The 23,373-nt window shown below is 41.9% G+C and overlaps 2 protein-coding genes across 4 annotated transcripts in view; one reads left to right on the forward strand and one right to left on the reverse strand.

Annotated features, from left to right (window-relative positions):
* Positions 1–11,826, forward strand: part of kcnab1a (potassium voltage-gated channel, shaker-related subfamily, beta member 1 a) — a 259,065-nt gene extending 247,239 nt beyond the window's left edge. For all 3 annotated transcript variants that reach the window (XM_036585428.1, XM_036585425.1, XM_036585426.1), the window contains 6 exons: positions 3,382–3,467; positions 5,493–5,613; positions 6,041–6,135; positions 6,252–6,372; positions 9,826–9,914; positions 11,132–11,826. In XM_036585428.1, the coding sequence (XP_036441321.1) occupies positions 3,382–3,467; positions 5,493–5,613; positions 6,041–6,135; positions 6,252–6,372; positions 9,826–9,914; positions 11,132–11,221 (602 nt within the window). In that variant the 3' untranslated portion in view covers positions 11,222–11,826. The remainder of the gene's footprint in view (positions 1–3,381; positions 3,468–5,492; positions 5,614–6,040; positions 6,136–6,251; positions 6,373–9,825; positions 9,915–11,131) is intronic.
* Positions 11,827–15,552: 3,726 nt separating this feature from the next.
* On the reverse strand, positions 15,553–18,997 carry ssr3 (signal sequence receptor, gamma). The gene is made up of 5 exons (XM_036585218.1): positions 18,741–18,997; positions 17,062–17,188; positions 16,838–16,936; positions 16,201–16,332; positions 15,553–15,859 (listed from the first exon to the last, which is right to left on the reverse strand). Exons 1-5 carry the CDS (start codon positions 18,871–18,873, stop codon positions 15,793–15,795), a joined length of 558 nt encoding a protein of 185 aa, XP_036441111.1. The 5' UTR covers positions 18,874–18,997; the 3' UTR covers positions 15,553–15,792.
* Between the last annotated feature and the right edge of the window lie 4,376 nt (positions 18,998–23,373).

Below are 23,373 nucleotides of genomic sequence, written 5' to 3' on the forward strand. Positions count from 1 at the left end.
TAAGTTTTCTTAAGGTAACATAAGATGTCTTATGAAGTCAGTAATGTTGTATTGACATAATAGCCTTCAAACCTAGATACCTGTTATGAAGCATCACTGTCGAGTAATAGAACTTAAATACTTGCATTTCTTTTTAAAAACAGTATTTTACATTGCATTATTAATTTTTATTCATAGGTCATGATGTCCCCATGTAGGGAGTCTCCAAATAAAGTGTTACTAGGTGAACAAGAAGGGGAATATTTATGCATAAACTTAAAGTTGGCTTGACAGAGTTGCTATAGTATCCCCAGTGACTGCTAAGGTGTTGCTAGATAATTGCTGTGGTATCCCGGGTGGTTGCTAAGGCGTTGCTAGGACTTTGCTATAGTATCCCCAGCGATTGCTAAGGTGTTGTGAGACCTCTGCTATAGTATCCCAGGTGGTTGCTAAGGTGTTGCTAGGACTTTGCTATAGTATCCCCAGCGATTGCTAAGGTGTTGCTAGGCCTTTGCTATAGTATCCCAGGTGGTTTGCTAAGGTGTTGCTTGGCCATTGCTGTGGTATCCCAGGTGGTTGCTAAGGTGTTGCTAGGACTTTGCTATAGTATCCCCAGCGATTGCTAAGGTGTTGTGAGACCTCTGCTATAGTATCCCAGGTGGTTGCTAAGGTGTTGCTTGGCCATTGCTGTGGTATCCCAGGTGGTTGCTAAAGTGTTGCTAGGCCTTTGCTGTGGTATCCCAAGTGGGTGCTAAGGTGTTGCTTGGCCATTGCCATAGTATCCCCAGTGATTGCTAAGGTGTTGCTAGGCCTTAGCTGTGGTATCCCAGGTGGTTGCTAAAGTGTTGCTAGGCCTTTGCTGTGGTATCTCAGGTGGTTGCTAAGGTGCTGCTTGGACTTTGCTATGGTATCCCAGGTGGTTGCAAATGCGTTGCTAGGCCATTACTAAAGTATCCCTGGTGATCGCTGAGGTGTTACTAGGCGATTGTTATAGTATCCCCAGTGATTGCTAAGGTGTTGCTAGGCCATTGCCATAGTGTTCCCCGGCAATTGCCAAGGTGTTGCTAGTCCATTGCTATGGCATCCCAGGTGGTTGCAAAAGTGTTGCTAGGCCATTGTATATGTGTGCTAGTATGTCTGTGAGTCTGTAACATCTATGAGGGGCAGTCTGAGAGATGCCTTTTGTGACATCATTTGTTGCAGTTAGATTTGAGCTCAACATTTTGCCATTAATTTCCTATGGGAAAAAAAAATGTTATTAAATGAATGCTATATGAAAAACCTTTTTAGGGCAATCAGCCCTAAAAGCACAAGCGCACTATTCCCTCAAAGTCCTGCAAGGGTAACTTAGGGCAAAAGAGCATTTCTCCCATTATGCATCTCTTTTTCTGCATCTCTCTCCTTTTTTCTCATTTTATCCCCCCCCATGCCCCCATTTATCTCTCTGGTATGCACAGGCAGGAAGCAGTGCGGTGGTTTTTGTGCTGCATCGATTGTCCAGGAGCTGCAGTCCTGACTCTACAGTGTGTGTGCGTGTGTGTGACGCATATTAAAGCTCCCCTTAGAACTCGTCCCGCAATCGTTACAAAGCTATAGGACTCTGCATTGCCCTAACACCCCTCTACACACTCACACTCACATATATATACCTCTGAGAGCATTGAAGTGCTGTGTAATACTGCAGTGGCTACATTCACACGAGAGTCAACACAGGTGTTTGCCTTCCCTGCCTGCTACACCAGGGAATGACCGTTAAGTTTATCAAAATATGTTCAATCTCTCTAGAGTCAGATATACAAGATTTCATAACTGCTTTTTGTCCCAGGGCCAGCTCAGAAATCTTTTTCTTACACCATTGCATTCTCTTTCATCTTTCTCCTTCTCCTTCTCTCGAGAGACCAAAGAGATTGCTTTGTATGTGATTCATCTATTGTGCCTATCACTATTAATGTGTTTTTGCATTTGTTGACCAACTCATGGTTCAATAAGTGACAGAAAACTTTCAGAGAAGGTGGGTGGAGCTCATGCATATACATGCACCGTCCGTTGTGTTAGAAACACCTACCTACCTGCACTGAAATCCACTTACTATATAGGTGCACTTTGTAGTTCTACAGTTACAGACTGTAGTCCATCTGTTTCTCTGCATACTTTGTTAGCCCCCTTTTACCCTGTTCTTCAGTGGTCAGGACCCCCATGGACCCTCACAGAGCAGGTACTATTTGGGTGGTGGATCATTCTCAGCACTGCAGTAACACTGATGTGGTGGTGGTGTGTTAGTGTGTGTTGCGCTGGTGCAAGTGGATCAGACACAGCAGTGCTGCTGGAGTTTTTAAACACTGTGTCCACTCACTGTCCACTCTATTAGACACTCCTACCTTGTCAGTCCACCTTGTAGATATAAAGTCAGAGACGATAGCTCATCTGCTGCTGCACAGTTTGTGTTGGTCATCCTCTAGTCCTTCATCAGTGGTCACAGGACGCTGCCCATTTTTGGTTGGTGGACTATTCTCAGTCCAGCAGTGACACTGAGGTGAAAAAACTCTAGCAGCACTGCTGTGTCTGATCCACTCACACCAGCGCAACACACACTAACACACCACCACCACGTCAGGGTTACTGCAGTGCTGAGAATGATCCACCACCCAAATAGTACCTGCTCTGTGAGGGTCCATGGGGGTCCTGACCACTGAAGAACAGGGTAAAAGGAGGCTAACAAAGTAACAAGGAGGTGGTCATAATGTTATGCCTGACCAGTGTATATGTAGTGCCATGAAAAAGTTAGTCTAAATTCCAGCCAAAGTTTTAAGTGTTAAGGTATTCATTACCTCAATGACTACATACAATATCAAATATTTTTCACGTTTATGACAGCTTCCATTCTTTTCTGGAGATCGGTTATTGAAAGAAATATTTTTTCCACACCTTTAAAGTTCAGTCTTAGAAGCTGGTTGCATTTTCTGCTTTTCACAATCTAATAACCCCAAACATGTTGTCCGTTTTTGATTTGAGTTCTATTTTTCTTCTTATTCTTCTTATTTTGAAGTTTTATTTCTGTTCATTTCCTTATTCTCAACAGCTTCACACCCTTTCAGACCCATAGCGTTGAGTTCTTCCAGTGGAAGGATGGACAGAAACACCTCAGATCTGAAGCTGTCAAAGATGAAAGTTTTAAGTTATGTTTATCTAATGGTGATATTTTTGGTGGTCTATGAGGCCTTAACTCCCCTTTTTTCCATATCATTTAATCATTTTATTAACTAAAGCTTTGGAAACTCGTTTTGTTTGCTTCCCTTGTTTTCACCTTCAGCCAAGACCAGAAACACTAGGTAGAGCTACAAGGCAGGGGTTTCCGATAATGCGGCACGTTGAACTGAAGTACATTGGTTGTCTTGTTTCTAGAGATCGTGAGGGCGATGACCTACGTGATCAACCAGGGAATGGCCATGTACTGGGGGACGTCGCGATGGACAGCCATGGAAATTATGGTGAGCCGTAACAATCTCACAACCCCCTTTCTTCCGTTCACTTTAATTCACTTGAGTACCCCGAATGAAGAACGAAGCTGTACATTATCTGGATTAGCCGGAAGGTGTTCCAGTAGAGATAGTGGCAAACCTTAATACCGTCCTGCTTTCCCCAGAATAATGCCTGCAGCGGAGGACAGCAGCAGTGGCCACATCTAATGGGGCATTGAGGCGTCCCACAGCACGCTCACAAAACACCCCAAACTGCTTTTTCGATTTCCAGCTAAAGGCTCAGCAGATTGTTGTTCACTTGTCCGCGACTGAGAGGAGGACAAACTGTTATCTTCCTCTAAAGAGCTAAATGAAGTTGTTTTGAAGGGAACATAAGAGGGCACCAGCATGCCCTTTGGCAGGCCTGGTATTGAGCTGATGTTTTTAGCAACTCTCCTACTGTATTCTCAGTATACGCTCATGCTGTACGTGCTAATGACAGTGTGTTCAGGCTGAGGCACAGCAATTGGACAGGAGAGTGCTGTAATTTAGCTGGCATCATTAGTTCATGAGTTAATAAATGGCCATTTCAGCGAGGCCTGGCGAGGCAGAGGCAGAAATGACCCGTAATTCGCGCTGCAGTGATCACAATGCCAGGCTTTCTGGTGTCACGCCAACTAGTGTCCCTCCCACACAACCGTACGCCTCCCCCATCAGCCCCCAGCAGGCGATGTTTAAATGATACCGTTGCTTGTGTTATTTTTCCAGGGAGACGGGCCATGAGAAAGCTACGGGCTTATACTCAAAGCCTGTAAGCTTATTGTGTGCACAACAAGACAGGCCAAAAGTTTGGTGCACTGACTGATCCTTAATTTGTTTTGCTGGTGATTATCCTGCGGAGTTTTATCACAGCTCTAATCACATCCACCTGATTCTCTCATTCAGATGCTCCTGAAGGCTTGATTAACTCAATCAGCTGAGTTAAATTAAAGCAATGAGCCACTCAAGGCTGCATGCTGTTAGGCACGATGTGAAGAGGAGTACAAAAATAAAAAAACAAGACATGATCAAGAACATCAAGGTTCAATGCATTTAATGTATTATTAGTTATAATTACAATTAACAAATGAGCCCTTGCAACGAAAAACAGTAATCAGTATACACTGATCAGCCATAACATTAAACTCTACACTCATTGTCCATTTTATCAGCTCCACTTACTATATAGGTGCACTTTGTAGTTCTACAGTTACAGACTGTAGTCCATCTGTTTCTCTGATACTTTGTTAGCCCCCTTTTACCCTGTTCTTCAGTGGTCAGGACCCCCATGGACCCTCACAGAGCAGGTACTATTTGGGTGGTGGATCATTCTCAGCACTGCAGTGTCCACTCACTGTCCACTCTATTAGACACTCCTACCTTGTCAGTCCACCTTGTAGATGTAAGGTCAGAGACAATAGCTCATCTGCTGCTGCACAGTTTGTGTTGGTCATCCTCTAGTCCTTCATCAGTGGTCACAGGACGCTGCCCACAGGACGCTGTTGGCTGGATATTTTTGGTTGGTGGACTATTCTCAGTCCAGCAGTGACACTGAGGTATTTAAAAACTCCAGCAGCACTGCTGAGTCTGATCCACTCACACCAGCACAACACACACTAACACACCACCACCACGTCAGTGTTACTGCAGTGCTGAGAATGATCCACCACCCAAATAGTACCTGCTCTGTGAGGGTCCATGGGGGTCCTGACCACTGAAGAACAGGGTAAAAGGGGGCTAACAAAGTATGCAGAGAAACAGATGGACTACAGTCTGTAACTGTAGAACTACAAAGTGCACCTATATAGTAAGTGGAGCTGATAAAATGGACAATGAGCGTAGAAACAAGGAGGTGGTCAGAATGTTATGCCTGATCGGTGTATTAGCAGAAAGTAATTGAGAGACGAGCTGTATTGTATGTTTTCTTCCTGAACATATAAAACATATAGAAAAAGCCACTGTTGTTGAACAGCCCAATCCATTCCTCTCTCTCTCTCTCTCTCTCTCTCTCTCTAGGAAGCGTACTCTGTGGCCAGGCAGTTTAACCTGATCCCGCCGGTGTGCGAGCAGGCCGAGTATCATCTCTTCCAGAGAGAGAAAGTGGAGGTGCAGCTGCCTGAGCTCTACCACAAGATAGGCAGGTGTCAATCATCAGCGCCCTCCTCCACCCTCCTCCATCTGTGATATACAGTCCGCTCCATCTGCCTAGTGTCGAAACTGGAAATTCATTCAGCCTTCTGTCCGCAGTCTGTAAACACTTGATTGACGGTCTTCTACAACTCTCTCTCTCTCTCTCTCTCTCTCTCTCTCTCTCACCCACCACCCACACTCGGCATCCTTCTCTCTCCCTCCCCCCTCTCTCTGCCTCTCCCGCCATTTTTCTTCCTGCGTTTGTGTCGCGCTTTATGGCAGGCATGATGAATATTAGTGTCATGTCTGCAGATTGACAGCCTCATACATCCATGCCTCATATGTCTCCTGACAAATGCCACATTCCCCATCTCCTCTCTCGCGCTGTCTGCTCACTCACATCACTCTTACTGACCTGCTGTATATGTGTGCAGGTGTGGGTGCTATGACCTGGTCTCCTCTAGCCTGTGGCATCATCACCGGGAAGTATGAAAACGGCATCCCGGAATCCTCTAGGGCCTCGATGAAGGTACATGCACTTTCCGAAAAGCAGATAAGAGTTTTGTGGTGCTTTTCGGTGGTACCAGCTTACCCTGTCTTCTTCTCGTGTCTTCCTGACGCTCTTCCCCACCTCCCCTGCTGCAGTCGTACCAGTGGCTGAAGGATAAGATCATGAGCGAGGACGGGAGGAAGCAGCAGGCTAAGCTGAAGGAGTTGGCTCACATTGCTGAGAAGCTGGGCTGCACTCTGCCTCAGCTGGCCGTAGGTGAGTCTGAACTGGGCCAGGCCGCCTCCATCCCTGTAGAGATTACAGTTCTAACTGTGGAGATGACCAGCTCATTCTTAAAGCCAAAAATCAAGGACATGCCCATCGTGACCCAGGTAGCAGATACAGTACATAGCACTGCTACAATAAACGTGTTGCAGTGTGAATGCCAATAAACATTGAGTTCAAGTTCCCTTTTAAACACTCTGCTGTTGTAGTCAAGGCCATTAGAGGCAAGACCAAGACCTGGACACGACTAAGGCTGTGTAGCAGTCAAGTCCGAGACCAACATCAGAAGTGGAGAGATAGGCCTTGTTCAGACTGCCAGCCCAAATCCACTTTCTGGCAAATCCAGATTGAATCCAGATTGTTTTTTGGTAGTCTGAACAGCAATAAACCACATGAAATCAGATTTTTGCTGAGTGTATCCAAACCACATTTGGTGGTGGTTTCAATGCGATTCCTGTCAGGTTTCTACAGATGCGTTTCAGTCTCTGGCCACTCGAATCAGATTTCAAATTGTCTTTTGCGTCACTCACAACATGACAAACTACGATGATGTCAAATCTGTGTTTGAAATCCGCGCCACCTGCGTAGCTACGTAGTTACTGACGCCTGAGCAGCTAATGCAGATAGGCTGGTGATGTCTGGACACACAAATCCGATCTAATCACTGGCAAATGACAGTGTGGACAGTCGTGAATAAAAACAGAATGCAATGATTTGTAAATTTCATAGACCCGTATTTCATTCACAATAGAACATAGAACACATATCAGATGTTGAAAGTGAGACATTTTACCATTTCATGAAAAATATTAACTCATTTAGAACTTGATGGCAGCAACGCATCTCAGAAAAGCTGGGACAGGGCCGTGTCTACCATTGTGTAGCATCCCCTCTTCTTTAAACACCAGTCTGTAAACATCTGGGAAGTGAGGAGACCAATTCTGTTTTTATTTACATTTATTTACATTTTACACAGCGTCCCGACTTTTTTGGAATTGGCACTACAGTTACAGTTTACAGTTGTCCAGAGGGCCACATGAAGGTTTTTTAAGTATGACTGACACATCAAACCACTGACGCACATCAGTCTGCTCTCTCATTCTGGATACATTTTATGCAAATAAGCTGTGTGGTGACCAATCAGATTGTTGACACTGGAACAGATTATCACGCAGTGAGATTTAGCACTGGAATACACACCGAGTGGAAGAAACAACAGTTCATAAAAGCTTCATTATTACATTAGATGTTTTTTTGAAAGATAAATGAGGTTTTTATCAATAGTTTGGGGGCTTGTTTCTAAAACACACACAGGTTAGCGAGCATATATCGGCCTGCTGGCTAGATAAAGTCGGCACCCCACTGACTGTTTGCCACTGCAGGTCCACCCTCGGACCACCCAGATTACTGTCCTGCAAACAAGCTCTACCTAGTTTAATCCTCTCAAACAGATTTTAAATGCACACAGACTTTTATTTTGTAAAATAAGAGAAATATTACAAACAACCCGAGAGAAAAAATAATATAAATGTCTTTATGTAAAATGATTTTATAGAAAATGTTGTTGCTGACTCTGTGTTTAAAATTATTACAATTATTTACTAAACTAATTTACAAAGTAGAACCAAAGATAAGAAGGAAGGGAAAAATAAGAACAGGTGGGCTGCTCAGAAAACGCTGAGCAAAACACCAGTGGACCGCCAGCTTTGCCATCAGCGGGCCAACAGTGGTCCACCATCCTCTTGCTATCAAGGGAGGTGCAAAATCAGAAAGTCTATGCAGAGTTCCAGTTCTGAGCCCCAGAGCAGCCAACTGTTGTCAGCTTGCTGTAATGAAAACATGGTGTTTACTTAAATAGTACACGGTTACCAGTGGTGGACAGTAACTAAGTAAATGTAATTAGTTACTGTACTTAAGTAGTTTTTTCATGTATCTGTACTTTACTGAAGTTTTTCCATTTTGGGAGACTTTTTACTTTCACTCCACTACATTTCAAAGTCAAATATCTCACTTTTTACTACATTATGAGAAATCTGTCGTTCCTTTTGGTTTATGTGTGTATAAAAATGCAACATGTCAAAACGAAAGAAGTGCGAAGCAAGAACACCAATCAGGGCACAGCGCGCACTTTGTTTTGAGCTTGTTTTGACCTGTTGGTCATACCGACCCAGTGCAGCACACGGTTCAACATCAGTGCAGCAGCGTAAAATTTTGGGAGAGTCTATTCAACATAAATGATGAACTAACCTAACTTTGTGTAAATAGACCACAATATATAATTTCATTTTATAGTAAATTTGTTTTGGCTGGTTTATGTTTATGAACAGAGACCTACAGACGCAGTTTAGTAAAGGAAACTTATTTGTGAATCTGAGATTAAAGTTTTTATTAAACTTAAACTTGTAACTAAGTTCAAATAAATCTTAAACTGAAACTTTGCTTGTTTGTAAAAAGTGATTTCAGAGCCACTCAGTTCTACCTGATGGAAACTGTTTGCCTTCAGTGTTTTGTGCTTATGATCATTTTAATAGACATCAGCATCACTAATTAATGACATTCTATTAAAAGACTGGTTTACCAAGAGTGACACTGGAGTATTTTCACCTAAAATGAGTTAATGAAGCGAGTCTTGTTACAATAATAGTAATAGGACATTAAAGCCATAATTAATCTTTTAGTACTTTTGCACATTTGAAGGCAAATACTTTAGTACTTTTACTCAAGTGGAGGTCTAAAGGGAGGAACTTCTACTTTTACTGCAGTAATATTTTACCTTGGGTATCTCTACTTCAACTCAAGTACATGGTTTGTGTACTTCGTCCACCTCTGACGGCTACTGCAGATCTGAAAAATATATAAATAAAATATAAAAATGCAAACTCCACTATAAACAAGCACTCACTGGTCTTTACTATGCTCAAATCATTTTAAAGTTCAGAACATTTTATTATGATTATGATGATGATGATGATGATGATTATTATATTATTATTATTATTTTAGCAGTTGCAATCCTAAAAATGTGGGGGTGCTGCAGAGATTATGTAACAATTGGATGCAGAATGAGGGACGAACATGATGATGCAGTTTGCACAGTATTAATTGGTGAGATATAAGCTTCTGTTGCTTGTTAGCATTAGCCTCTTAGCACCAGTGCAAAACCAAAGAAGCCAATTTTGTACATTGAACGTGTCTTAACTGATCGACTCCTTTGGGGGTACGGGGAACGTGTGCATCTCTCTACTTTTTGCTCTTTCCTGGACCACAAGTGTTCACACAACCTGGGAAATCTTTAGCTCTATGGCACCCCCTAATGTTCATGTGCGGAAGAGCAGGTTTGACCGCAGGCCTCAGAAGTGTAGTAGTCCCTTTGCTGTGAACTCTTCCATTTCTTTCTGCTGTAACATGATTCAGCTGACAACATGTGCATGTCTGTGTGTCCAGCCTGGTGTCTGAGGAACGAAGGAGTGAGTTCTGTTCTCTTAGGAACCTCCAACCCAGAACAGCTAACAGAAAACCTGGGAGCCATTCAGGTCAGTACAGACACACGTTACACATTCATGCTTATGCACGCACACATATGTGCATGCTGTCCAGGTTTGACTGTAGTATTAATGTTTAGGTCCTCGTTCCCATATTTCATTTCATATTTATATTTTAGTGGATAATTCAGCCACACTGCTCACAGTGCATCCAATTTCATGGCAATTTCATGAAGCTAAGATATTCTAGGCTGTAGTTTAATTTTTGGGCATAATGCTAAACTTGTTTTGCCTGCTTTGTATTAGTTTTACAGTGTGTTTAATATGATCACACACACAATATGTGTGTATCTACATATATAAATGTTAGTCAGTACATGACTGTGTATGCTAGTATGCTACAATAACTAGCAAACACAGATTTGAAGAGTTGTACTCACATAAATTAATAGTATTTTTCATTAAAACAGAAAAAGTTGACTTAATTGCAAAAATATGACAGTTTGTGATGTTACACACTGATTTTCAGACTTTGGGACACATTTACTTCAAAACAATGGGGTCTAACTGCTCACCATGTGGTCATCTCCCAATAGAAAATACTCGTGATGAATTTGTATGTATTCAGCTAAATACTATTTCAATTCATGCCTTGGGTTTGAATAGTTCATGACATAATAAATCTGAATACTAATAGGTTTCTCAGTGTGTGGTAGCACAAAGAAGGGTTCTAATAGGTTTCTCAGTGTGTGGAGGCCCAAAGAAGGGTTCTAATGTGTTTCTTAGTGAGTGGAAGCAAAAAGAAGGGTTCTAAAGGTTTCTCAGTGAGTAGACACACAAATAAGGGTGTTAATAGGTTTCTCAATGAGTTGAAGTACAAATCAGGGTCCTAATTGGTTCATCAGTGAGTGGAAGCACAACATAGGGTTCTAATAGTTTTCTCAGTGAGTGAAACAAGGTATGGTTCTAATAGGTCTCTCAGTGAGTAGAAGCACAACTTAGGGCTTTAATGGGTTTTTAAGTGAGTGGAAGCACAAAGTAGGGTTCTAATAGGTTTCTCAGTGCACAAGGTATGGTTCTAATAGGGTTCTAATGAAGCGGATGGCGAGTGTACATTTGAAACAGTGGAATTTTCCAGAATGGTAGGCTTGGTTCCAGCTGGGCACTTCAAAATGTCCCTTTTACCAGCTACAAGACACAAAGGGACAAACAAAATTTCCAAGATGTCCCATTAATCATACCGTTTTTCCTTCTTTTTGCCCACTCAGGTCCTTCCCAAGATGACCTCCCACATTGTGGCTGAAATCGACCACATACTCGGCAACAGGCCCTACAGTAAGAAGGACTACCGCTCGTAGGGAAGTTGGGTCACGTCCTCAACAAAACACGTCTCTCCTCCTCCTCTTCTTCCTCCTGGCTTCGGCCTCTCACTGGAGCCCGAGAGAGCCGAGCCGTCTGCATGCCTCCCCTACCCACCTGCCAGTAACTCCGCTGGGGTGTCCCAGCACTCCGCTACCATGCAGCCATGCATCGCAATGATGAGAACCACCGACCGAACACAAACTGCAAGAATCACCAGTCGTCATGTAGCAAGAGCTGCACACCCTCTGACCCAGGCAGTGTCCTGACCCCAACGTGAGAGCCCACTGGAGACTTGGAGAAGGTCATAGGGACCGGAGGTGTGGAGCATGTCGCCCTCTGCTGTTCATACAGGAGCCTTGTTGCCATAAAACTAAGGAGGAGACGAACTCTGTGGTGCAAAGGCGTCCTTTATGTGCATCCATAGAGGCTGGTTTTGCCGGCCTTTGCCTGTTTAAAGACTGCGTTACTGATTGCATCACAGAGTATTGAAATGAGCCACATTCGCGCTTCTGGCACAAAAGGACAACATTTGGCTTTATGAGCTGTGAAACTTAGCATAGGAATGAAAAAGAGCATCCGAAGGATATTTGCAACCGGCACACCATGTAAATATAAGCAAAACCAACCTCAGCCTACCTGATTATATTCAAAATATATAGCATAATGAAAATATATTCAAATATGTAAATAGTGCATCTCAAACAACCAGCACAATGCATTTATTGCTGTGTGTGTGTAAGAGAGAGAGTGTTCCCCTTCTCTTTTTGCTCCCTGGTCCCTGTCTGCTTATTAGGCCTGACTGGATTCATATGTATCTCTGCGTTGTGCGGTCAGTCCCTGATAAGCCAGTTTCAGGTGAAGTACTTTGGCAGCTGGTGTATATCACAAGTGATTCCACACCTTCCATATGTGTTTTTGCCTCATTCGAGTGGGTTGTGTTTCTCCCGTTCTATTCAAAAGCCATATTCCACAGAACTGTGGATTCTCTTTGAGTGATTAACCATGATAGATGCTGCTCACCCGTAAAGGGGTAGTCTGACAAAGAATCAGATGTACACAATTTTCTCCTTAGTCCAAACGTTTTTACTTCTTACTTTGTGCACAAACAGAAAACGGACACTTTTAAGATCACATTTGAACGACAGCCGATTTGGTCAGACTCTGAAGATGAGACGACACTAAATTCCCAAACTGTCATCACCACTGAGCAGCTTTTCAGTCGGCAGCTGTGACAGAAGAACAGCTAAACAACCTGGAATCGGCCAGAAATGAACCCAATACCATTCGCCAAACTAAATGGGCTGTAAGATGCTTTACAGACTGGCTGGAACAAAACAACATTAATACTGATCTGGGAAAAAAATGACAAAACGGAGCTGAAACTTGATATTGTGGCAGTTTTATGGCTCAGTCTGATTTGGTCAGACTCTGAAGATCAGACTACACGTTTGGTGAATGGTGTTGGGTTCATTTCTGGCTGATTCCAGGTTGTTTAGTTGTTCTTCTGTCACAGCTGCCGACTGAAAAGCTGCTCAGTGGTGATGACAGTTTGGGAATTTAGTGTAAGGAGCTGGAGAACGAACTGCCGGCTGTGCAGCGAGTGGGCGGAGTTCATCACTCTGATGTAGCAACAAGCTGCTTGTTAAGGAACTATAATTTGGTGAAGGAACTGCGAACATTAAAACATATTAAATGCCGTGTTCACGGCCCAGTTTATTAATTTATTACTTTATTTATTTAACTGTTGTATAAAGCAATAGAACACTCGAGGTCGTGTGTTATCGCAGATGTCCATATTATCATCTTGGCTGTACATATGTGTCTGTATGTGCTAATGTGCTAGTAAAAGATATAAAAATTATAAAATAAATGAAAACGCAGACTTATTTTGCTTTGCTTTAAGCTTTAGCTCAGCTACAGCCGAATTTCTCGTATCTCCAGCAGGAAGCTTTTCCAAAAGTGTAATTCTTGTAAAATGTCTCTCAGTGTTCAACTTTTTATGAGGTTGAAGTTGCTTCTCATTCTTCAGGGTTAAAGGGTGAATTGGCAGTTATAGATTAACTCCAGCGTTTAAGGCCATTTACTGTCTTACCCCTGGCCTAGAGTGACTTTTTTCCTCACGAAATTAGTCGCGCCTGTTGGAAATCAAAACGGGATCGTCTGTTTCCTCTGTCTCTTCATAATTATGCTGATACGTAATCTAACGCAGTCGGCCTTCTCTTCAGCTTCTGAAGTCCTAACCAATAAGAGAGCTCACTTAGACATATCTACTTAGACACCACGGAGGAAAACGATTCCTGATTGGCCAATTTTCTGCATGACGTTTGAAGCATTTAACTCTTTTGTTTCCATCCAGAACTTAACACTTAAATAACAGTAGCACTGTAATACTAGCAGAGTTTAAACACAAGCTGTGTTTTTTAGTTCCTAGAAATCATCTGGCCTTCCTGAAGGTTCCCTTCTGATCATATCATTTCACTCTCCGTCAAGCTCTGCCTTATTCTTTCAGTTTCTCTTATTTTCTAGAACTTTTTAAAAAGTTTGCCGTGTTGTTATTGCTAATATTTGTACACCTCAGCTGTGATTTTAACTCAGTTATGTAGTCTTCACTGGGCATGCCTGCCGTGGCAGTATGCTTTAGCCTAGGTTTTTAAGGTTGCTGTGGTTATTTTGCCCAAGTCAGATGGCAATTTCCTCTTAGGAGGTGAGTAGGTGCTGCTTCTCCATGTTAAGCAACAAAATGCCCCCAACACTCTGACTATAGGTACAACCCCATTTCCAAAAAAGTTGGGACGCTGTGCAAAATGTAAATAAAAACAAAATGCAATGATGTGCAGATTATTTAAACCCTACATTTCATTGAAAATAGTACAATTATAACAAATCATATTTTGAAAAATATATGCTTATTTTGAATTTGATGCCAACAACACGTTCCAAAAAAGTTTGGACGGGGCAACAAAAGGCTGGTAAAGTTGTGTAATGCTACACCTGGTGGTTGATTGACAGCAGGTCAGTAACATGATTGGGTATAAAAGAGCATCTCAGAGAGGCGGAGTCTTTCAGAAGTAAAGATGAGGAGGGGTTCACCACTCTGTGAAAGACTGTATGAGCAAATAGTGCAACAGTTCAAGAAGAACGTTTCTCAACATAAAATACCAAAGAACTGCTTTTCATCATCTACGGTTCATAATATCATTAAAAGATTCAGAGAATCTGGAGAAATCTCTGTATGTAAGGGACAAGGCCAAACACCAGTATTTGATGGCCGTGATCTTTGGGCCCTCAGCCAGCACTACATTAAAAACAGACATGATTCTGTAGTGGAAATCACTGCATGAGCTCAGAAACACTTCTGAAAACCACTGTCTGTGAAAACAGTTTGTCGCTGTATCCATAAAGGCAAGTTAAAACTCTAAAACACAAAGAAGAAACCATATAGAAACAGGATCCAGAAACGCTGCTGCCTTCTCTGGGCTCAAGCTCATGCAAACGGTATGCCTAAGTCATCACATGCTCCTCAAACTGTAACTGAATTAAGTAATCGCAACTAGATTTGCTTATGTAGTTTCTGACACTGTGGGTCAACCTGTTAAAGCTTTGAATAAGGGGAAAATTGTGTAAATATGATTTTTCACAGAACTATTCCTTTAATTTCATTATCCTCTACTTTGCCTGAGGATTCAAACGTTCATTTATGACAGTTATATCGAATTCTATGTATGTCATTACAGACATTATCTTTCTATACTGAGTGCTTTTGTGTTACATCTGGTGATTTTAAAGACTGCAGTGTAGATGTTTTTTTTGGGAACGCACCTAAAGTTATCCATGAACGTTCTCCATTAGTGTGGGTGCATTTTATAGTGATACTTTCTCTCACTTCTGTACCGAGTGCCTTGATACTAACCTGCTTGTGAAACATAGGGCTTTTGCATTACTCCCATGACTCTCCATTATACACGTATATATTTGAGAGAGAGAGAGAGAGAGAGGAGAGAGAGGAGAGAGAGAGAGATGGAAAACCCAATAAATTATACAGTGAGTTGAAATGTTTTCTAAAGGTTTGTTATACTGTTTGGTGAACCGATATCTTGGCTGTACAGGCTGTTACAGATCTCTGCTTCAAGGCGTCCATCCACATCATGAATTTTCTCCTTGGATGGACACAGTGACCTCTGTACATATATACAGGATATAGATCTAGATTATATGCTTGAAATAAAAATGCATAATGGCAGCGACCCTTGCTGTGTTCGCCTTCTCACTTCAGAAGCACTCAATTCCAGCAAAACAGGAATAAATGAGTAAGACGGATGCCATTAGATTGGGTTAACTGTCATTTATTGGTATAAAAAGAGAAGGGCGGCGGTCCGAAACGACCCCTCGGCGTCCACTGATCATGAATTTCATGAAAGTCCACAGATGAAATGATAAAGTCTCCTCCACCCTGTGCCACCCACAATAACTACACAGCCTCCCCCCAACACATAACTCATCTCTCCAATCATCTCCAGTCTCGCGCTTGTTCATCCCTCATTTCTCTTCTTTCTCACTCGGCCGGCTCTCACTTTGATCCTGTGGACAGCAGGGCAATGAGACCAGAGGAGGCGCTGATGGACAGAATATAATTCCTGTATTTCAAAAAACAAACAGAAAAAAATTTTAGTGACTTAATCCAAACATGCCTACACAGCGATAAGGGAAATCTGGAATGGAAATATTAAATGGCTATAAAACACTTTTTGGGAAGTCTAAGGCTGTAAATTTCCATTCAATTATGTTGTCTGAGGATCTGTAATACAGTTTGAGACGTACACTCTTACTTTGGTCTATAAGAGCAACATAAATAAACCAAAAATGCTAGAGAGAACAAAGTAGGCAAAAAGCCTACATAGTGAAAGAGAAGGAAAAGAATAAACGCAAGGAAAATGTGCAAATTCAATAAATGGAAACCCCAGTAAACTGTTCTTACACTGTGGGGTTGAAGTTCTTCAGCAGGAAGAAAGAGGCGATGATGACGAGCACGAGGAACAGCGTGTTGTTGTAGAAGATGGAGAACGTCGTCGCCTCATAATCTGCCACTTCGTTCTTCTTCCACAGGATCCTGTAAAAAAAAATCCATATTTTTAGCAGCAAGAAATCATTACAAATCAGAAATATTGTACTTTTACACCAAATGTATGGATCACAAACTTTATCAAATAATTTCTAGATACAGAATATTGTTGCTTTAATCCTACAGTCACAGCATAAACGTAAAATTATACTGAATTATACTGTAAATAGAAATTTATAGAATAGAAGTCTTTTCAGAAGCCTGAGAGTGGCCTGAAACAGGCCTTACACTAAACCTTTGAACAATCTTTCAAAGCACGCACTGTGACGTAAATAACATGATCATGTCAACTGAGTACTAAGATTATCTGGTTATCTGGTCAAGATTGCCCAACAGGACTTTTCTTCAGTGGACAGCTGGACAGTGTAGACTTTGGGCTTAAGCTTTCTGAGTAAATGAGAAACATTTCTGCTTCATGATATCCTCACTTTAAGACTAACTCGTATCTAATTAAATAAGCTCTCCGACTAAACAGTGTATCTGTTGCTTTTACCTCTCGTCCTTCTCTTTGCGGGACATCTTGCGGTTGTCCGCCTCGGAGAGTTTGCGGGTCACTTCTTTGGAAACGGCGTCTTCACGTTTCTGAGCAACCCTGAAAATGCCGGCACAGGTTTAGGCACAAATCAAGCTCCGTCCAGCCTTTACAACACCGAGCCCTAAAAATGATGACTGCAGACAACGAATAGTAACATCAAAACTGAATAACAGAAAGCTTACTTGTGCTTGAGGACAAATTTGACGTTCTTGTAAGCAAAGGCAACCAGGTATGTGCTGACCAGCGTCATGACGCCGTACAGAACCGCAGACTGCACCAGGTCCATGTGCCAGATCCTCCAGAACAGCCCTGTTGGAAGGAAATAGACCACATTAGCTACACTGCATAGAAGTGGCTCTGCCAGCCCTAATGTAGTCAATCAGCTGAGACGTTTGGTGTCTTAAGTTTATTTCTTTAGTTTTGCTTCAAGTTATGAGGCTAATGGAGCTTATAAGATGTGGGTAACTTACTGCAGCTGTCGGAACAAAACCTCGCATCTCCAAAATAATAACTTTACAGAAGAAGGTAAAAACCTACTTTACTCTTAATGTAAGTCAATGGAACCAGACGTTTTTCCATGTTATTTTGGGCCGTTTCTTTCAGTCCGTTCATCATGAAATATACACACAACGTAAAGGGCAACAGGCGTTTTTAAATTATGTCAAAAACTGAAAAACGACAAAAAAGGAGATATGAGGCTTTGTCCTGACAGCAGCGATACACTTCTATTATATTATCCTTGTAGCACAACTGCAAAACTTCAGACAGCAAACAAATAGAAACAAGTTGATCGACCACATTTGAGGGAGAAAATGTCATTTTTGTGCTCAGCATTTCATTAAAAGCCTGGAAGCCCTCAATTTAGGCATAACATACAGATCCAAATTGATGAAATCATTAAATATAAATGATTAACACCACTTTTCCTCATAGTTCTGCTGCTTAACAACTCAAACCCCTGTAACTGTTTGAACTGAAAAAAATAACCCACACAGATTTTCAAAGTTTCTGGATCTTTTGAGTATGACTGACTCACTTTATACTCAGGCTGCATCTCAAATACCTTCCTACTCCCTTTCTAGTGCACTACGTTAGGCTACTTAAAGAGAGCCCATATAGAGCCATACATGTCCGGTAACAATTATGCATACGTGTCTGAACCCCAAATGGCTCTTTATTAGAATTATTATGCAATTTTTGTGTGGAAGGATTATAATAAAACCACACATAGTCCACTAGGTTAGGTAACTAGGGAGCACGGAGACATTTGAGACCAAGCCTCAGATTTCAGCCCCTCAATCCACCGCCAAGTTACGTTTTGAAGGTTAATTTGCGTAAAGCAGTCGCTGTTTTTATCAAACTACAGCCAAGTTTTGAATGTTTATGAATGTTTAAGATGTGCAAATTTCACTCAAGAGTTCAAAGTGTGAAGTTTTGTGTATACTTTTTCCAGCTTCTACGTCACAAAGTTATCAGACGAGGCTGAAGTTGACTTCCTATTCGAATTCAGCCGTTCCACCTTAAATGGTGCAACAGTTACATTCAGGCGACCGAGGCTGCAGAATGTAACCGCTGCACCATTTAAGGCGGAAACGGCTGAATTCGAACAAGAAGCTGATCTTAGCTACAAGCTAACCTACATAACAGAATGTATGAATTCCAGCCTCCCTGCTCAAACATAACCGCTAGCTAACCTAGCTAGCCCGGTCTAAATGGCTAGCTAAGCCTATGTATCGTTAGTTACCACTGTAAGAATGTTTAACCCCCTTTTTCCATAACATAAACGCCACGGAACAAACGAGGGACTGTAACGTTACTCCGACGGGGGAAAAGGGGAGCAGTGACGGTAGCGGTGACTTACAGATGGGGATGGCAGAGACGATGAGCGCGTTGCCGTAGAACAGCGCGGTGGATTTAGCCGACAGGTTTCGGCTGAAGTCCTGAAGAAGCAGATCTTCCTCGGACTGCTGCTTATTCCCTCCCTTCGGTGCCATGGCTCCGCTTCTTTCCCCTCCGCTCGGCGTCTCCGGGTGAAAAAGAGACTGACACGTACTTACTCCGCGGGATGAGAGAGAGAGGAGCCCCAACGCCGCGTCAGCACAACCGCACGACCGGGTTAACTGAGCCGCTTTAGCGCCACGTACCGCGCCGGAGGGCCAACGCAACGACTTGTGAACGAATCGGTTCAATGAATCGGTTGATTCAGAAGTCCAACTGAATCAAGCTAATTGCGGTGTTTGCGCCCGCTGTTGTGATATAGACTAAGAATTTATTGTGAAATTCTAATAATACTGTTTCAGAATTTAATATAAAATCATCGCAACATGTGGCAGTTTCTGATCATGTGTATTTTGTGTGCAACAATACAAAAATGATTTGGTTCATTAAAAAAAAAAAATAGGTGTCGTGAAAGGGTAAAGACAATAAAACAATAAACAAGCCACTGAACTGTATATGTGATTTTTAAATAAATAATTATTAGAATAAGCACAATTAATGCTACAATCACTAATGGTGAAATGGTCGTGTTCAGAACCGTTTGACTCTGAATCTGATTCTATGTAATGAGAGTCAATGGAAAAGATTCCAAGAGTCGATTCCATATACTACACTCGTAAAGATGATTCTTCAGGGGTTCTTTAGTAACGAAACACTCAAAGAACCCTTTGCATGATTACAATCCTCTATAAAGGGTTCTTTGCATCATGAAAGGGTTCTATATTGAATCGTTTTGAAAAAGGGTGCTATGTAACACTTAAACGGGTTCTTCTAATGTTACGATTATATATATATATATATATATATATATATATATATTTTCAAAGAAGAACCATTTAATCATGCAAAGGGTTCTCTGAGTGTTCATGGTTCTACATAGAACTATTTCCTTTACTAAAGAACCCTCGAATAACCATCTACCAGTGCATAGTTCTAAATTATACACTTAAAGCTATGGTTCTTCAAAGGTTCTTTACTAAAGAAAATTATTCTATATAGAACATTCAAAGAACACTTTCCATGATTAAAGTGTTCTTTGCATTGTGAAATCGTTCTTCAGGTTGATGGAAAATGTGCTGTAGATGGTTCTATATGGAACCTTTTTGAAAAGGGTTCTATATAGCGCCAAATAGGGTTCCTTTATTGTTATGATGTCAGACTTGTTACAATAGAGGAGCCCCTTTTGGTACTATATAGAACCATTTTCAAAAAGGTTCCATATAGAACCATCTACAGCACGTTCTCCATCAATCTGAAGAACCATCGTTTTTAAGAGTGTAGTTTTTTAATTCTTTATTCCAAAAATCAAAGCACAGGGAACGAGGTCCAGATGTTATATATAACATGAACTAAGTTCATAGGTCAGGGTTTATGTTATGAACGACAAGGGATTTGAAGTGAGGTCAGGTTAATTATTCAGGCTATTAGATCATCTTCACATGAACTGAGTTGTCAGGGAAGTTTTCACTGCTGTTATGTTATTAATCATGTCGCCTATTGATATCTGTTGTCTGTACAGCCAATCTGAACCCACTCAAACCACTTTTTTGATTTTTGAAAGAACTATGGGGGCCCATTCCCACCACCTAAAATAATAATAAAAAATCCAGCATCAAAGGATTATCTTTTCATTTTTTAGTGAAACTCTATTATTTTGGACACTAAGTCACTATATTGAGATACTATCTCATTATTCTGAGATGCTAAGTCATTATTTTGAGATACTATCTCATTATTTTGAGATACTGTCTCATTATTCTGAGATGCTAAGTCACTATTTTGAGATACTATCTCATTATTCAGAAAATGGATACTTTTAAGGTCACATTTGACCGACAGCCGATTTGGTCAGACTCTGAAGATGAGACGACACTAAATTCCCAAACTGTCATCACCACTGAGCAGCTTTTCAGTCGGCAGCTGTGACAGAAGAACAGCTAAACAACCTGGAATCAGCCAGAAATGAACCCAACACCATTCGCCAAACTAAATGGGCTGTAAGATGCTTTACAGACTGGCTGGAACAAAACAACATTAATACTGATCTGGCAAAAACTGACAAAACTGAGCTAAACTTGATATTGCGGCAGTTTTATGGCTCAGTCTGATTTGGTCAGACTCTGAAGATCAGACTGCACGTTTGGTGAATGGTATTGGGTTCATTTTTGGCTGATTCCAGGTTGTTTAGTTGTTCTTCTGTCACAGCTGCCGACTAAAAAGCTGCTCAGTGGTGATGACAGTTTGGGAATTTAGTGTAAGGAGCTGGAGAACGAACTGCTGGCTGTGCAGCGAGTGAGCGGAGTTAAGGAACTATAATTTGGTGGAAGGAACTGCGAACATTAAAACATATTAAACTCGCCTTCGGCTCGTGCCTGTGACCACATCACAGCCAGGACGTTATTTCACGGTAACACACTCCCTCTCATGTTCTATTGCTTAAATCACTATCAAAACTCTGATACAGTTGATTTCAACTGCATGCATGACTAAGATTAAGGAAATTAAAAACATGCAGCATCAGCCTGAGAAAAAAAAGAAAAACAGTTAAGAAATTAAGACAATATCAAAAAAAAAACTTTTTTTCTAATTTTTTGAAGAATAACAGCTTATCTTCAGTTTTTCTGAGGCCCAAAGTGAAATCCGGACCCTTATTTTCCTACTAAGGGATTCATGATGATCACAAGAGGGCGACCAAGGCTCATTTCGCCTGTAGGCAACGAGGCAGTGGACCAAAATTCTTTTAGTTTCAAAGGACATGTGAATATAATGTGGGATCAGTCCTCGGGCCACATGAGGACCGAAATGCACATGCCATTTCAGGGACAGAGGCATGGATAGCGTGCTGCCCTTCTGGTCATTGCCTCACATTCACTGACATCCTAACATCCTAGCATCTCCTGCCAGACTTCCTTTTCCCCCTCACCTGTGAGGGAAAACAAAACAACAGCAAGGAGCTAGCGTGCTTAGGCTTTCCACTGGCTTAAGGATTAAAGCCACGGTGCAGCAAAGGCAAAGCACGCTCCTGCTGCCAAAAGGCCTGCCAAGACAATGTGAGGATGGGTTTGTTGTTCATTCCCCCCTCTCTCTCTCTCTCTCTCTCTCTCTCTCTCTCTCTCTCTCTCGCTCTCTCTAAATCTCTCTGGTTCAGTACTGTGTTATTCAAGCAACCTCTAGCTACTGCAGTGTCAGTGCTTCTCTTCAAGGGAAACCCAGAGGCTTAGACTGGCACATGTAGCATGCAAAAGCCAGGCACTGGAAAAAAACAAGACAAACAAGTTCACGTAGGCCTCTGCGACTGAGGCCTCATCTGACCTTAATAATAGCCTAGGTCAACACAGTAGGAGTGGCCATCCTGAAGCCTGAAGTTTTCCTGCAGTATTTTGTCAAATTCGATTCATTTCATACAGTATTGATTTCAAGAAATTTGAACATATATATTCTGGGTCAGTGGCGGCTCCTGCCAAATCCCTCTGGGGGGGCACTGATGCCTATTGTACGGAGCCCTGCTGGTGACATTCCATATATACATAATAATGCATAGCCACGGCATATTAACTCATGGGAACAAGATCCTAATGCATGTACTCAAACGGCATGTACTCAGTCAGAGCAGGTGCTCAAACTCTACTGCACAGCTGTACTGACCCGCACTCCTCTATGTGTCGTTTTTTCATCCCTCATTCTTCCAATAGAGGCCCATTCATTTTCGCCCTCACCCTAACCCTATTATAGCAGCTGCCTAGCAACACCTTAGCAACCACCTGTGATACCATAACAACACCTGGCGACCCCCTAGCAACCACCAGGGATATCACAGCAACCTTAGCATCCATCTGTGATATCACAGCAACCAGCTAACAACATCTTAGCAGCCACCTTGTATACCATAGCAACCTCCTAGCAACAACCAGGCAACCACCTGGGATACTAGGATACTGGGATACTGGGATAAGCCATGCCATATTAACTTGTGGGAACAAGATCCTAATGCATGGATACGACTTAGTAAGGCATGTGAATGAGATAATTAAGTCATGGCTGTGACTTAGTAAGGCATGGGAATGAGATAATTAAGTCATGGCTGTGACTTAGTAAGGCATGGGAACGAGATAATTAAGTCATGGCTGTGACTTAGTAAGGCATGGGAACGAGATAATTAAGTCATGGCTGTGACTTAGTAAGGCATGGGAACGAGATAATTAAGTCCTGGCCACGACTTAGTAAGGTGTGGGAACAAGATCCTAATTCATGGCCATGACTTAGCAAACTGTGGGAATTAGATAATTAAGCCTTGAACATAGCTTAATAAGGCATGATCTCATTCCCATGCCTTACTAAGTCGTGGCCACAACTTAATTATCTCATTCCCAAGCCTTACTAAGTCATGGCCACGCATTAGGATCTCGTTCTCAGGAGTTAATGTGGCAAAAAAAAGTTGGTTCTTTAAGGGTTCTTTAGTAAAGAAAATGGTTCTATAAAGAACCATGAACACTCAC

The sequence above is a fragment of the Colossoma macropomum genome, unplaced genomic scaffold (genome assembly GCF_904425465.1).
Source record: "Colossoma macropomum unplaced genomic scaffold, Colossoma_macropomum, whole genome shotgun sequence".
NCBI lineage: Eukaryota > Metazoa > Chordata > Actinopteri > Characiformes > Serrasalmidae > Colossoma > Colossoma macropomum.

Coding starts and splice junctions, on each gene's coding strand:
- ssr3 (XM_036585218.1), bottom strand. CDS start 18,873: ATGGCACCGAAGGGAGGGAATAAGCAGCAGTCCGAGGAAGATCTGCTT. Junction 17,189..18,740: donor CGTCTCTGCCATCCCCATCT/GTAAGTCACCGC, acceptor TCCTTCCAACAG/GGCTGTTCTGGAGGATCTGG. Junction 16,333..16,837: donor CGCAAAGAGAAGGACGAGAG/GTAAAAGCAACA, acceptor TTTTTTTTACAG/GATCCTGTGGAAGAAGAACG.